The sequence below is a fragment of the Sus scrofa genome, chromosome 15 (genome assembly GCF_000003025.6).
Source record: "Sus scrofa isolate TJ Tabasco breed Duroc chromosome 15, Sscrofa11.1, whole genome shotgun sequence".
Lineage (NCBI taxonomy): Eukaryota > Metazoa > Chordata > Mammalia > Artiodactyla > Suidae > Sus > Sus scrofa.
In genome coordinates this window covers 11186953-11201301 of record NC_010457.5, presented here as the reverse complement: position 1 = coordinate 11201301, position 14349 = coordinate 11186953, and the positions used below count along the sequence as shown (strand labels likewise).

The 14349-nt window shown below is 32.2% G+C and overlaps 1 protein-coding gene across 1 annotated transcript in view; it reads right to left on the bottom strand.

The window, feature by feature from the left end:
- Positions 1-14349, bottom strand: part of LRP1B (LDL receptor related protein 1B) — a 1887165-nt gene that overhangs the window by 298668 nt on the left and 1574148 nt on the right. The window contains 2 exon segments of the mRNA XM_021076285.1: positions 8303-8507; positions 12646-12835. Coding sequence (XP_020931944.1) covers positions 8303-8507; positions 12646-12835 — 395 coding nt within the window.

The following is a 14349-nucleotide window of genomic DNA, read 5'->3' as shown; positions in this document are numbered from 1 at the left end:
TTTGATGTACAAATGAAAAGATCTTGATCATTTTCTCATGTTTTCTCTCTCATTTTTGTGCATTTACATAATGGAATAGTTCCTATTTTTATAAATGACTTTATATATTTTCTTTACATAATAATTTAGATATTAAATTGAGTTTTGAAAAGTTATCTATCTATAGAAATACAGAATTTCACTTTAGAATAGGAAGGGAGATGTAATAAAACACTTTTTTAATTAAAAAAGTGACACTGTCTCTAACAGACAGTTGGGAACTATAACAGGTATTAGATATTAAACATAAGAACAGTAGAAACTAGGAGCCTTTGGGGTCCTCAGTTTGCTAATGTGTGAAATAATAGTGATTGTTACAGCTAATGGTGGAAAATCTTCCAGTTACTGAACTTTTAGTGACTACTTATGTTGACATTAATTTTTAAATCAAAAATTTAAATTATTAAATTGAAATGTTGTACATCTTTTAAAAGTTAAAACCACAACAGCTTTTCTTCAGTGATAGAATATGGTTTTGACTTGGCTAAGTAGTTCAAACTTAACATGTCAGAAAATTCACTTTTCTGGGCATCAAAACCTATTCTGTAAGTTTCACAGTTTTATTTAAAACTATATTATCAAAAAAGTGTTGCGAGACATGTTTTTACAATATTTTCTTAGCCTCTTTGCTGAAAACTCCATCTTGTCCTTTCTTACTTTGTCCCGTCTTCCTGCTTGAGAAGCAGTCACGGTGATGGTAAATGACTTAACCTTAAGAACAGAGACCTAAAGGCATGGGTTATTCCCAGGGTCAGCTGAATGAGGACATAATACATTGGTCTAGGCATGCTGGACCTAGACCAGATTGGCATGCCATTTGTGCAAGCATGATATGTCCTCTGAAGAATAAGACAAAGAGGAACCTCATGGCCAAGTGGTTTATGAGTGGTGGTTAGGAGAATATGCATTAGAAAAGAGAACCGAGGTGCAAACCTAGACACACAGGGTTGCCGCAAATAGGCATGCCTTTTTGCAGAAGCACAGTGAGGATTCTCTGAAATGCTATGCATAGATAGCTAAATCAAATGCTAATGATTCTTAAATGCCTAAAGTTGAGAGTAAAAGTTTAACCATCTACCAGCTAAGTGACTTTTAAAATAATAAAAGAACTAATAAAATAATAAAAAAACCTATATCCTCACCTACAACCCCCTTTTCACTTGATGTAATCCTCAAGAGCACAATAAAAGCAGTGTGGTTTCTTGAGGCAGGGCTTTTGGTCCCTGAGACCTTGAGTCCCCAGATTGCCACCTTTACTTAAGATAAGTGTCTCTGTGTCTTGTTTTATGTTAACTTTTTTTCCTTAAGTTCCACAGCACCTTTTCTTCAGCCCCATCCTGCTGAGCTGGTCTCCGCAAAAAAGTAGATAGCATAGACATGAATAGATTAGGTAGATGACATAGGTGACAGGACAATAGATAAATGATTTATAAATTTATTTCCTGCTTCATTTATGAATGAAATATCTGATTCTATAAGTAGAAAGGAAATATTTGGTGCCATAAAAAAATCGACACCAAATATTCTTGTGATTGGTGTTATAAAAAATAATAGTTTAAAAAAAAAACCTCCTTTTTCTACTGTTACTCAAAGTTTTGAGTTTATGTAATCAGAAAGTGTTTATCTAGAAGACAGATTTGTCCTGCATTCTTTTCATTCTAAAGATAGGACTTAGCATTTCTGCCTAGGAATATACTCTTAAAAAAACTCTGGACAAAGTTTCTAAAAGAATGTCAAAAATAAGAAACATCAGCAACTGCAATTTCTAGGAACATAAACAACATCTCTTTTGGAAGGCTTGGTGTCACTCAGGTAGCAGATGCCTTCCAAGATATGATTAACGCTTACAGGGTAACACCAGGGAGAAAAGCTATAATCACACTGTCTTAGCCCCTGTCAATATTAGTTATTGTTTCAGCTACTAGAACAACAGATATAGAACAGAAATAAAAATAAAACAGAATGAAATTATTGTGTTTGTTTTTCTAATAAATTAGATCACCCAAGAGCATTCAACTGTATATTCATAAATAGAGAATGCTTTCCTTAATAAAATTTGTAGGTAGGAACACCACACATATTAATGTGTAGTTAAAATCAGAAAAAACTGGGAGTGCCCTGGGGACCTAGTGGTTAAGGATCCAGTGTTGTCACTGCTGTGGCCCAGGCTTAATCCTTGGCCTGGGAACTTTCTCAGGCTTTGAAAGGTACAGGCAAAAATTATTAGAAAAACCCAGCCAATTATTATTTTTTTTTATCAATACAGGTCATATTTAAATTGTTTCTTGTATTTAATTATGACCTTTTTAAGACAGAATAGAAAAATAAAATCTAACATTGAGTTTGATAGAACAAATTAAACCTGTGAATGAATTTGTTTAGCTAATTATCAGATAAAGTGGAAAAGGTAAATTGTATTCTTAAAAACATACTTTGTTCTGATATCTTTTGCATATTTGAAAGACTTTCTTTCCCCAATTTACTGATTAGTAATGGGTTCTATGATATTCCTACAATAAACTAAGTAACTTATAAATAGTATAGCAATATTTTCCAAATCCTGACAAATGCTTAAGCCCATTCTATAGCATGTTAAAAAAAAAAAAAAATAGCTACAAACTCTGTTCTGTTCTAAAGATTTCTAATATACATAATTATATAAAGGCTTTAAGATGTAATGCTGAAATTAAGCTTATCAGATTTTGTTTAAAACATAGTTTAAAAAATGTGCTTCCACAGTTTAATTCCCATAGATACTCAGAGAAGACAGGCTCTTCAAACACACTTTGAGGGAACAATGGCAATGTACTGAGTTTGTGGACTCAAAATACCTAGATTTACAGGAATCTCTACTAACTCTATCAATTAACCTCATATTTAGGCTGTTGCTTATTTTAAAGAAGATGCACTCTCAAATATTTCAGATTGTAACATCTAAATTTTTCCAATCTTCCACTCTCTTAGGGATATTTGCTCTTTCTCTTTCTTTCTGCAATTGCTGTACACTATCACCTGTGTCATCCAAAGCTAGAAAACACACAACTATGCAAAGGAAATGTTCCTTTCTGAAATTATTTTTTCTCTGGACACTACTTTAAAATGTATTTTTCAGTACTTTTTGATGTTATAAATAGAACAATGTTTTACATCTCTCCTTACATTTCATGACATTTTAAGCCTCTTGTAAAATATTTCAACCTTCTATATTTTCTACTTCTGAAATATCACACTTTTTAATTTCATGGTTTTACCATATCACAAATTTCTGCAGTGCCTTGTATACAGACACATATACACAAAAGGGCCTGGTACAGAGAGATTAACTGAAGACTAAAATGAATGAACTGGTTATACACAAATTTTTCAGATAAGCAGTTCTTAGCTTCTTGATGATTTAAAAAGGAATCTGCTTCAAAAGGTATCCTTTTATTTCTAAGACTTAAATTCAAATGGGCAGGCACATTCAAATTAATAACTGATATCATTCACATTTTGGTACATATAATTGAAAATATAAAACTGATGAATGAATGGATGGTTGGTATATTAGGAAAATTGATCCACTTCTTCATCAGTTATCAGATAATTAAGAATAATTTTTTTTTTAATTTTTAATTTTTTTTTTTCTGTCTTTTTGTCTTTTTAGAGCCGCACCTGTGGCATATGGAGGCTCCCAGGCTAGGGGTCTAATCAGAGCTGTAGCCACCATCCTACGCCAGAGCCACAGCAATGCTGGATCTGATCCACGTCTGCTACCTACATCATAGCTCATGGCAACTCCAGATCCTTAACCCACTGAGTGAGGGCAGGAATAGAACCCACAACCTCATGATTTCTAGTCGAATTCACTTCTGCAGCATCACGACAGAAACGCTAATGATAATTTTTATAGTTTTTAGATTTCTATTATGCCACATCACCAGAATATTTTTCTTCAGAATAAGTAGTATTTATTTCTTCCTTTTTGAAAATCTTGACGCAGGAGTTCCTACTGTGACTCAGTGGGTTAAAAACCCGATATAGTGTCCATAAAGATGCAGGTTCAATCCCTGGTCCTGCTCAGTGGGTTAAAGATCTGGCATTGCCGCAAGCTGCTGTGTAGGTTGCAGATGTGGCTCAGATCTGGCATTGCTGTGGCTGTGGTGTAGGCCAGTGGCTACAGTTCCAATTTGACCCCTAGCCCAGGAACATCCAAATGCCATGGATATAGCTCTAAAAGTACCACAGTAAATAAATAAATAAAATCTTGAAACATAAGCCAGATTGCATATTTAACCTTTTCTAATGATAATAGGGGGTGACCTAACTCCTCAGTTACATGCTCAGTCTCAAAATTCTATGATTATCTTACTAAAAGATTACCAACAGCTGATTGGTCACTAAGATACACAAGTGAAAGTATCATAAGTATTCAGAAGTTCATTTCAATTAAAAAATAGAATTCAGGAAGAGATAAAAAGTTCTAATTGTAAAATCATGTCTAAATGTAGGAAAGACTGGACATCTCAAAGAGTATATAATTTAGTGATAAATTCAAGGTACTCACAGTGAACACTGGCAAGAGAATCTGGATAACCAGTGAAACAGTGAGATAACTTTGAACTTATAGACATACTTTCATTCAATGAATGAATCACAAAACATAAGACTGAAGGCAATGGAAATTGAGTCTTACATCCTACTGAGGCATGGGTTATATTTCCACCCATGAAAAAAGTATTTCGATGTTTTCTTCACATTTCAAATTAAAATGGTCAGGTCCATCTACACCAATAAGGATCATCTAACCGAGAAATTTTTCTTGGACAATACATTATTAAAGAAAATAAAATCACAGAAAGTAGAAAAACGTTCTTTGTCCTCAGATATCTTCAAGATAAAATATATGTCTGTTCAAAGATTTTGATCAAAACCAAAATAAATTATTGCCATTATAACTTCTAATATTTTAATGTCAGATGTTCTTCACAAAAGAGAATTACTATTCCTAACTTTATTCCTAATCTTTCCTTAGTCTGAAAAACTGTAAATTCATATGTTCTTTTATAAATGGGAATTCAACAGTCTGTTCAACATAGCCTTGAAAGGAAAAAAAAAAATCTGCCCACAAGTCAGTATTCACATATATCAGGCTATTTCCACGTACTATATTAAAAGAAATCATTGTTCAATTCATCTTCAAGTATGGGATCTTGTTACACAGACCTGAAAAATCACTACCTCGCAAGATAACCACTTTATTTCTAAAGAAGAATTATGAGGAAGAAATTTTACTTGAGACATTTATGGCTTTGTTCTGGTAGAGAAATGAAGGAAGGGTCAATTTTGTAAATAATTTATTAAGACTTTTTGCCTTCACCTAAATTTCTGATATTCTCTATTGTAACCATTTTTAAATGAAACTATGATAAATAATAGAAAATTCTGAATCATCTGAATTTTGGTTCTGCCTCAAATTATTAAAATAGAAAGATGAGATATAAATTAAAAGTTTTATGTTAAGATTTGATTTTATTTATAGTCAAAAGAAAACATATTTTCTCTATCCCAAGAATTCAAGCAAAGTAGAATTTCCAAGGTGTTCTATGCACTATGTATTAAAAAAAAAATACACATATGTATATATATTTAGTTAGAACATGTATATATATTTAGTTAGAACACAACAAAACCAAATTTCTATCATTGAAAGACAGAAAGAAACAAGCTACTAAAGACTATATAGCCTTGAAATCTTTGTTGTATAGTCATGGTTTCTATAATCAAACTATCTAGATGAATCCATTTTAAAAGACATATGACTTTACAGGGACCCTTCAAAACTTGGTAATGTTTATACAATCAGTTAATAACAAAAGTAAGGATTAAGTTCAGAATACCATTAAAAGTATAATTTTAAAGGATAAAATAAACCTCCAACTCTTCATTCTAATATTTATTTTTATACACATCTTTAAAAATTAGGTTACATAAATATAAATATTAATCAATGACTTGAGTAAAAAGTAAACATTCAGGTTTTCTCTTTTTTAATGTATAATTTCACATGCACCTGTGTAATGGGAATAACATAATTGAAGGTGAAAAAAACATTTAAAGAATAAAAAAAATCCTTATGTGCCATGGGCCATGGAGGAGGTAGTGTCATATGTCTAAATAAACCTTCAGAATATCTAATTAACATTCTTAGACAAAAGGCTATCACTAATGTCCTTACAATGATGGTAGGGTAAAATATTGATTTTTCTCTTTGAAACAGTTTTGATGACTCCACTTCTAAATGATTAGCCTGTGTTAGCATAATAAAGAGAAATACATTAGAAGCACTTTTGAGAAGAATATGTAGAAACTCTATGTGTTCCTTAGAGTATGGTTTTAAAGGGGACAGACAATGTGTCACCTAGAATTAGATGCTATTGTCTTCTCTGTCCCTAAGGTTTTTTTTTACCATGTGTATCAAAATAATGCGATGCAGGCTGACACACTATGGATCCAGCTTTTTAACGGAGCAAATCCACTTGGTTGATTAAATCAGCAGAACTTCAGATTTTACTACATGTATTCTTATACTCAGTCATAAAATATTCACTTGTACAAGGGATATATGTTATAACATACTAAAGAAATATGACAAACAAGAAGAAAACAAATTTATTTCTGGTTGCAAGGTATGTACAAGTGGCCATACTTGGACATCTGGTTGGGTTTGTTTTTCTCAATTAAAATACCTCCAACTATATCACATGATTGTTGAAATCACTGGCTCCCCAGTGAGACCACAACTGATAGAATAATCCTGTTTCTGCCATGTATGTAATTTAGGTGCATTTAGGCAACTACTGAACTTCTCCACGCCTCATCTTCTTCATTGGTAAAATAGACATAATCACAGTATTGCCTACTACAAGGAATACTATGAAAATAAAATGATATATCAAATGCTTTGAACAGTATCTAGAGTTCTATTAGCATTCAATAAGTGTTGGATAAAATGATGACTAGTCAGTTGATATAATTCTCAGAAGTTTTAAAAAGTGAAAAGGATAGTGTACAAAGTCTTCAAAACACTCAAAAAAAATAGTCCCTAGAATAAATTTTGCAAAAATTTTTAACCTCTATTGGTCATTTTATTAACAATAATATTACCTTTCTTTTAAAATTAATTAGAAGTCATATGAAGATTAAAAATGAGAAAATCTTAATATATGTAAGAATGTAATGAACTTTGAAATTTTCAAGCCCAAATAGAAATTCTGATGGCAAACATTATTTATTGGAGAGGTAGAAGAAACAGATTATGTAGTTCTAACTTTGAGACAAAATGGATTAATTTCCTATGGGGGAATATAACCATATTCTTTAAAGTAATGGTATCTTGCCAACATTTTCATTCCTATGGGACAGAAACATTTTTTCCAGCTTTACTGAAATATAATTGACATATAACATTGTGTAAGTTTAAAGTTGAGAACATAAGGATTTGACATATGCATATATTGTGAAATCATTACCACAATAAGATTGGTTAATGTACCCATCACCTCACATAGTTAAAATTTTTTGGTGGTAATAACTTTTAAAATATACTCTTAGCAACTTCAAATGTATCAGAAAGGATTGTTAACTATAGCCAGCCAGAAATTAGCCTGGTTTAAACAGGAATGGGAAATAAAAAGTTGGAATTATAACTGTGCATATATTATTAGTGTCAAAACAAATCCTCTGAATTAGATTAGAGATAGCTGATTACTGGATCTCCTAGAATAGTTGTAATTATCATACATAAGCATAGATTGAAGAGGGAAAAGAAGATATATATATATATATATATAAATGAGTTGAAGTGTATAAAAAGTTGTTATAAAGTGTTATAGAAGAATTTTCTCCTTATTTTCTGATATTCTTTTATCCTAGGACAACTACTTAATTTCATTTTGCATTTTAAAAAATTATAAATAATAATGAAGTTTAGGCAAATCACTCTAACAATATCAATTCAATTAATAACTAGAAGAAATCAGTTACTGTTTCTCCAGCATAAAATTTAAAAGAGTTGGAAGGTGCCTATGGTAGCAAATGAACTTAGCTTTTAAAGTGTTATTCACAGTTTTGTTTTTCACTGAATAGATTATTCAGTTAGATTGGTTTGAAAATTAGATATTTTGAAAACCCTTAATATGCATATTTAGGCAAGTATAAAGCATATATTTTTCAAATGCATCACTTTTTAAATCTATAATCAAGAGATTCTCAGTTAACTTACATGTCTCTGGGATCCATCGTATTCACACCTCTCAATTTTTCCTAGGCTGCCATCTGAGAAATACAGTTTCTCTGCACGGTGGTCAATGGTGAGTCCATTTGGAGTGAGTATGTCTGTACTAACCACCACTTGAGCATTTTTCCCAGTCAGAGTAGATCTCATAATACTTGGATGCTGTTCATTCCAGTTGGTCCAAAACATTAAACTAATTAAAATGAAAATTGTGAAAACAAAATTTTATTAATAATATCAACATTAGTAGAAACATGGCAATGTCAAGCTATTTAAAAAGAAACATAGGCGTTACCATTGTGGCACAGTGGAAATGAATCCGACTAGGAACGTGAGCTTGTGGGTTTGATCCCTGGCTTTGCTCAGTGGGTTAAGGATCCAGTGTTGCAGTGAGCTGTGGTGTAGGCAGGCAGCTGTAGCTTCGATTCGACCCCTAGCCTGGAAACCTCTATATGCCACAGGTGTGGCCCTAAAAAGCAAAAACAATTAAAAAAAAAAAGAAACATAATTATTTGCCATTTCACATTCTATGACCCTTGAGAAGTATAGGTAATAAGGGGATATATATATATGTTATATAAATATAACATTTGCATATATATTTTCCCCATTTCTTAAATGAAGCCTAGAAACTTTTTCTGAAAAACAATTATCCTGTGTATTCTCTCAAACAGTAATTTTAATTACATTGATTCAGTTTGATGCACAGTGAATATTTATTTTAATCAGGGACAAAATAGTTATCTTAAATTTTCTATGAAATGTAAATGTACTCTAATAATATATTTCAGCAGATCCTGTGAAATCATTTTGTACATTGTTCTTAACTATATTTCTCTTCTTCAATTGATGAAAATCAAATTTTCTCTCTTCTTTCAATTTTGCTTTCTAAATTCAGCATTCTCCTGTGTATATGTTTTAGAGAAATACAATTAATCAACTCCTATATTTCTTTAATGTCCTTCCCCCCTTCTCTGTCAGTGTGATTTTTCTATAAATCACAATGTTGTTTCTAGAATTTCAGGGGTTTCTCTCAAATCCTTAAACGTAATAACGTTACTTACAGATTTTATAGAATGTTTTAAATCAGTGTTTGTTAAACTATTCTTTGAGGAAGGCTTAGGATTCTATGGAAGCCCTTAAAGGTCACTGTAAGACTGGAGAGGCCCTAAGGTTCCAGTCTCTAAGGGCTATTTTTTTTTTGGGGGGGGGCCTTTTATAGGGCCACACCAGTGGCATATGGAGGTTTCCAGGCTAGGGGTCTGATCCCAGTTACAGCTGTTGGCCTAAGCCTTAGCTACTGCAACATCATATCTGAACTGCTTCTGCGACCTACACCACAGCTCATGGCAACACCAAATCCCTAACCCAATGAGCGAGGCCAGGGATGGAACCTGCAACCTCAGGGTTCCTAGTCAGATCCCTTTCTGCTGCACCATGATGGGAACTCCTAAATGCTACTGTTAATGAAATAGCTCTTCTTTCTCTCTTTTAACTTTAGGGCTATCCCTAAGAGTTTATTTGAAGATTAATTTTTGCTGCTTAGGATAGAAAGAAGGAGTAAAGAAAAGAAGGAAATATGGAGGGAAGGAAGGAAGGAAAGAAGGGAAGGAAAAGGGAAAAAGGAAGGAAGGGAGAAAGGGAAAAGAGAAAGGAAGAAGGGAAGGAGAGAGGTTGACAGGCAGGCTGCTTTACATTTTGAAAAAGTGTGTTCAATATACACCAAGAAAAACTATTTGGAATAATATTTCATATTTACACCAAGAATGCATATACCATTCCTATGTAAAGGAATGTAAAGACAACATAGGATTATGGCCAACATAATTATTCAACATGTGGTTTTTGAGTATTATGCCAAAACATATTACTGGACAACACTCAAGTTCACAATTAAAACCTTTCTACTTGCTAATTTAAAAAACAATCCTCACCAATTAAGGAAAGCTGGCTCAACTATGCTCTTTATTAAAACACTTCATAGTATTTTCATTTATTCTATGGAATATAAAAATGTTCTAAGTGAGAAAGTGTCAAAATACTTTGTCCAATGAATCAGTAAATTTGAAAAAAAAGCATTCCATTTTATTAAATCATGCAGTAGCTTTAATCATATCCTGTGATTTTTAAAACGAAAAATTTAGTTAAAAAAAGTTATGCATATGTTATTAAACACACAATTTAGTTGCAATGTCTTCTTTATTATTGCTATAGATTTATTATTATAGATTTTCTGAGGTATTAGTGTTCCTTTAATTTCACCTTTCACTTCACATGAGAAAATAGAGGTCATAGTTATTGAGCCAATTTTTGAAGTCAAGTGTGGTCTCCCATCTAGAATTTAAGATTTTATTTAAAAATTTCTGTTAACTAACATACAAAAGATGTTTGAAGGTGTCACTGACACGCTTAATAATAAAAATATTTTTGTACTTTAAACTTTAATTACATACAATTTTCCAATTAAAATATTTGTGTGTGTTTAATTCTAATTTAAGTTTACCAAATGCAAGATGAATGTGTAATTTTAGCCTATGCAGCAAATAACTATAGGATAAAGGACTTATCAATTATAATCATATATAATATCATCAGTGATCTCCCTTATGTTTATTTCAAAATTGTCCTACAAATTCCTTTGATCAACATTAGGACATTTATTATTGTCCTAAGATTCTTCTGGTTGACTGTCAAGGTCAATGTAGATGACTCAATAACAAGCTATATAATAGGTAAAGTGCAGTGTTGTGAGCAGAACTAGCTCTGCCCAGGCATCTAAAGGATTATATCCCTCTCAACCAAGTAACCAAAGCTATGTGAGGAGTCAACCTTCTCCTCATCTGAAACTCTCAACCTTTAGAGTTCTAATTTATAAGATAAAGATGTTTAAGTAAGCCAATTTTCATTTCTAGCTCTTTAAGCGTATCCAGATTTAGTTACTCTCACACTGAGTAATTCATGTAGTCCCTTCTCCTCTCAAGTGATCAGGGTCAGTGTTTATCAGTCATTGTTTTTCTTCAACATATCTAAAAAGAGTTTCTTATTCTGATCAGTGAAAGCCATATTGGTCTGATTTCTGTGTCCTTGTTTCATTTAAAAGGATTTTCTAGTAGTTAACAAATATTCCTATCATACTGTATGAGAGTATAACTCCATAGACATATTTTTCCAATTAACCTGAGCTTTATTCTTCAGTTTTCATATAACTGCCTTTTTTATAGCATCCCCTCTAATTCATTTTACTTTCATTAATTTTATATTATGGCCTGGGTACTTTTCGTGTCATGAACTCTTCATAAGTATTACTATAAGTGCCTGCACAATACATCATCAAACCACTGTGGATTATGTTGACTATTATCAAGTATCTACTGTTGAAAATATAGCTACACAAAATGATCTATTGTTTTTTCATCTTATTTCAATCAGAGAGATTCCCAGTTGTTAAAATTATTTAATAGAATTACAGAAACACATTTCAGGTTTCAATACATGTTAATATTTTTTCCAAATAGATTATTTCAATCAGCTATACACTAATGTTTTCTTTATATAAATTTTCCAGTGCATTATTGTTTCTATTTTCCCTTTCCTCCTTTAAATTTGCTTTTACTTGGAGGTAATACCTGACATTTAAAGAGTCCAGATTTCAACTATTCACATTTATAATGTTCTTATGAAAAAAAAAAAAAACAGTTTCATTAACTGTGAAAAGAGAACTTCAAAGGAAATATTTACTTAAAATTAATTATTTTTACATACAATGGAATACTTCTTAGCCATAACAAGGAAAAATAAAGCCATTTGCAGCAACATGGATGGAACTAGATATTCTCATACTAAGTAAAGTAAGTCAGAAAAACAAATACTGTATGATATCACTTGTGCATGAAATCTAAAATATGGTGCAAATGATCCTATCTATAAAACAGACAGAGATCATGGATGTGGAGAGCAGACTTGTGCTTGCCAAGGGGGGAGAGGGAGAAAAGAGAATGAACAGGGAGTTTAGGATTGGTAGATGTAAACTCTTATATTTAAAATGGACAAGCAATGGAGTCCTACTGTACAGCATAGGGAACTGTGTACAGTCTCTTGGGCTGGAACATGATGGAAGATAATATGAAAAAAAATAATGTGTGTATATATATACATATATATACTTAAGTGACTTCACTGTATAGCAGAAATTGAAGGAACACTGTAAATCAACTATAATTTTTTAAAAAGAAATAAATATTAAATGAAGTTCTTCAAGCAAAAGAAAATTTGCATAACTTACAGTCTGACTTATAATTACAATGGAGAAATAAAAATGCACTGTTTCTTACTTTTGGCATTCATCCAGGGCTAGCACATGAGGATGGTCATCCTCTGACATGGTAATGACCGCTTCCCTATCAAACGCCCCAGGCCGAGTCTGGTCCACTGTATGTCTGGTGATGGATGAGGTAGTAGAGCTGGTCCAGTACAGTGTATCCCAGGCTCTGTGATAGGCAAGTCCTTCAACAGATCCCACATCTGATGATGAAAGAAAAGAATAAATTTATACTTTTATCTATAAAAGACTTGGCTTCTGAATTGAAAACAAAATAAATATATGCATATATAAGTTAATGTATCAATCATTTCTTCACAAACTCTTCAAAATAAAAATATAATAATTAAAATGCTACAATTGACAGATGACTACACATGGTAAAACTGAGCTGTGAACTGCTCATGGAGAAGTTTGTGCAAAAATATGGCATTCGAGACTGAATATTCTCATCACAAAAAACTCAATTAAGTAATTTCCTTTTATTTTCATATTTTAATAAGTAATTTTCAAAAACTACCCAGTGTACAACAATTCAGAGATGCTTTTGAACATCATATGTCAGAGATATCATTTAAGTACAATCAGAATGAGTTTTCTCTTGATACTCTATCTAGAGACATGAAGGAAAAGAAAACACATAAAAAACTACAACAATAGTATCAAAAATCCAAAATAAAACTCTACACATGTAACTAGAAATGGTAGAGAATGTTTTAATAAGTTAATGAAAAAAGTTTTTTTGTATTCTATTCAACAAATGTCATATAAAAACAAAAGAAAACAAAACTTCCAGCAAAGGCATGCTTTAATGTTGACAGAAAAAGATAAATGGTAGTATACAGAGTCTAATACATAAAAGTGACAATACAAAAACCGAGAGTAATTATTTCTTAAAATGTGTTCCTAATCACTAAGATGACATAGGGTAGCTGGTTTATTCTTCACAGAGGTGCTTTGAGTATATCTTTAAGGAAACCGAATTATTATAGTTTTTTATTCGTATTATCTGTTTTTCTCAGAGTTTATACTCTTAGCATATTTAAGAATTTTGGCAGTCATACCAACAAACTAACATCATAGCTGGCAGAGACTTTGTATTGTTCTTCTCTCAAAGAATCTCAAAAGATTTTTTCAGCTCTTCTGAAAATAGGAAGATGAAAAGGACTATTTTCAGGTTTGAGATGGGTAAATGTTTACTTTGGTGGTGAATAGGATTTAGTGGGAGAGTAAAACAATATTTAAAGCATTTTGAACCAGATTTCTTTCTTTTTTTTTTTTGGTTTTCTGTCGTCTTCAGGGCTGCACCCATGGGCATGTGGAGGTTCCCAGGCTAGGGGTCTAATCAGAGCTGTAGCCACTGGCCTACACCAGAGCCACAGCAACACAGGACCTGAGCTGCATCTGTGACCTCCACCACAGCTCATGACAATGCCGGATCCTTAACCCACTGAGTGAGGCCAGGAATCAAACCCACAACCTCATGGTTCCTAGTCAGATTTGTTAAACACTGAACCACGATGGGAACACCTGAACCAGATTTCTTTAATGTGATTAAAATGTTGTAATTTGTTTCTTTTCTACATAAAACAGAGGAAAATCCAGTAATAATAAAATTAACAGCTGTCATTTTTGGGGTACTGTCTTTCTGCTAGGAATTTTGTAACTATTTGCATACTTCACTTTACGTGCATATCTATTCTGTGAAGATAGTTTT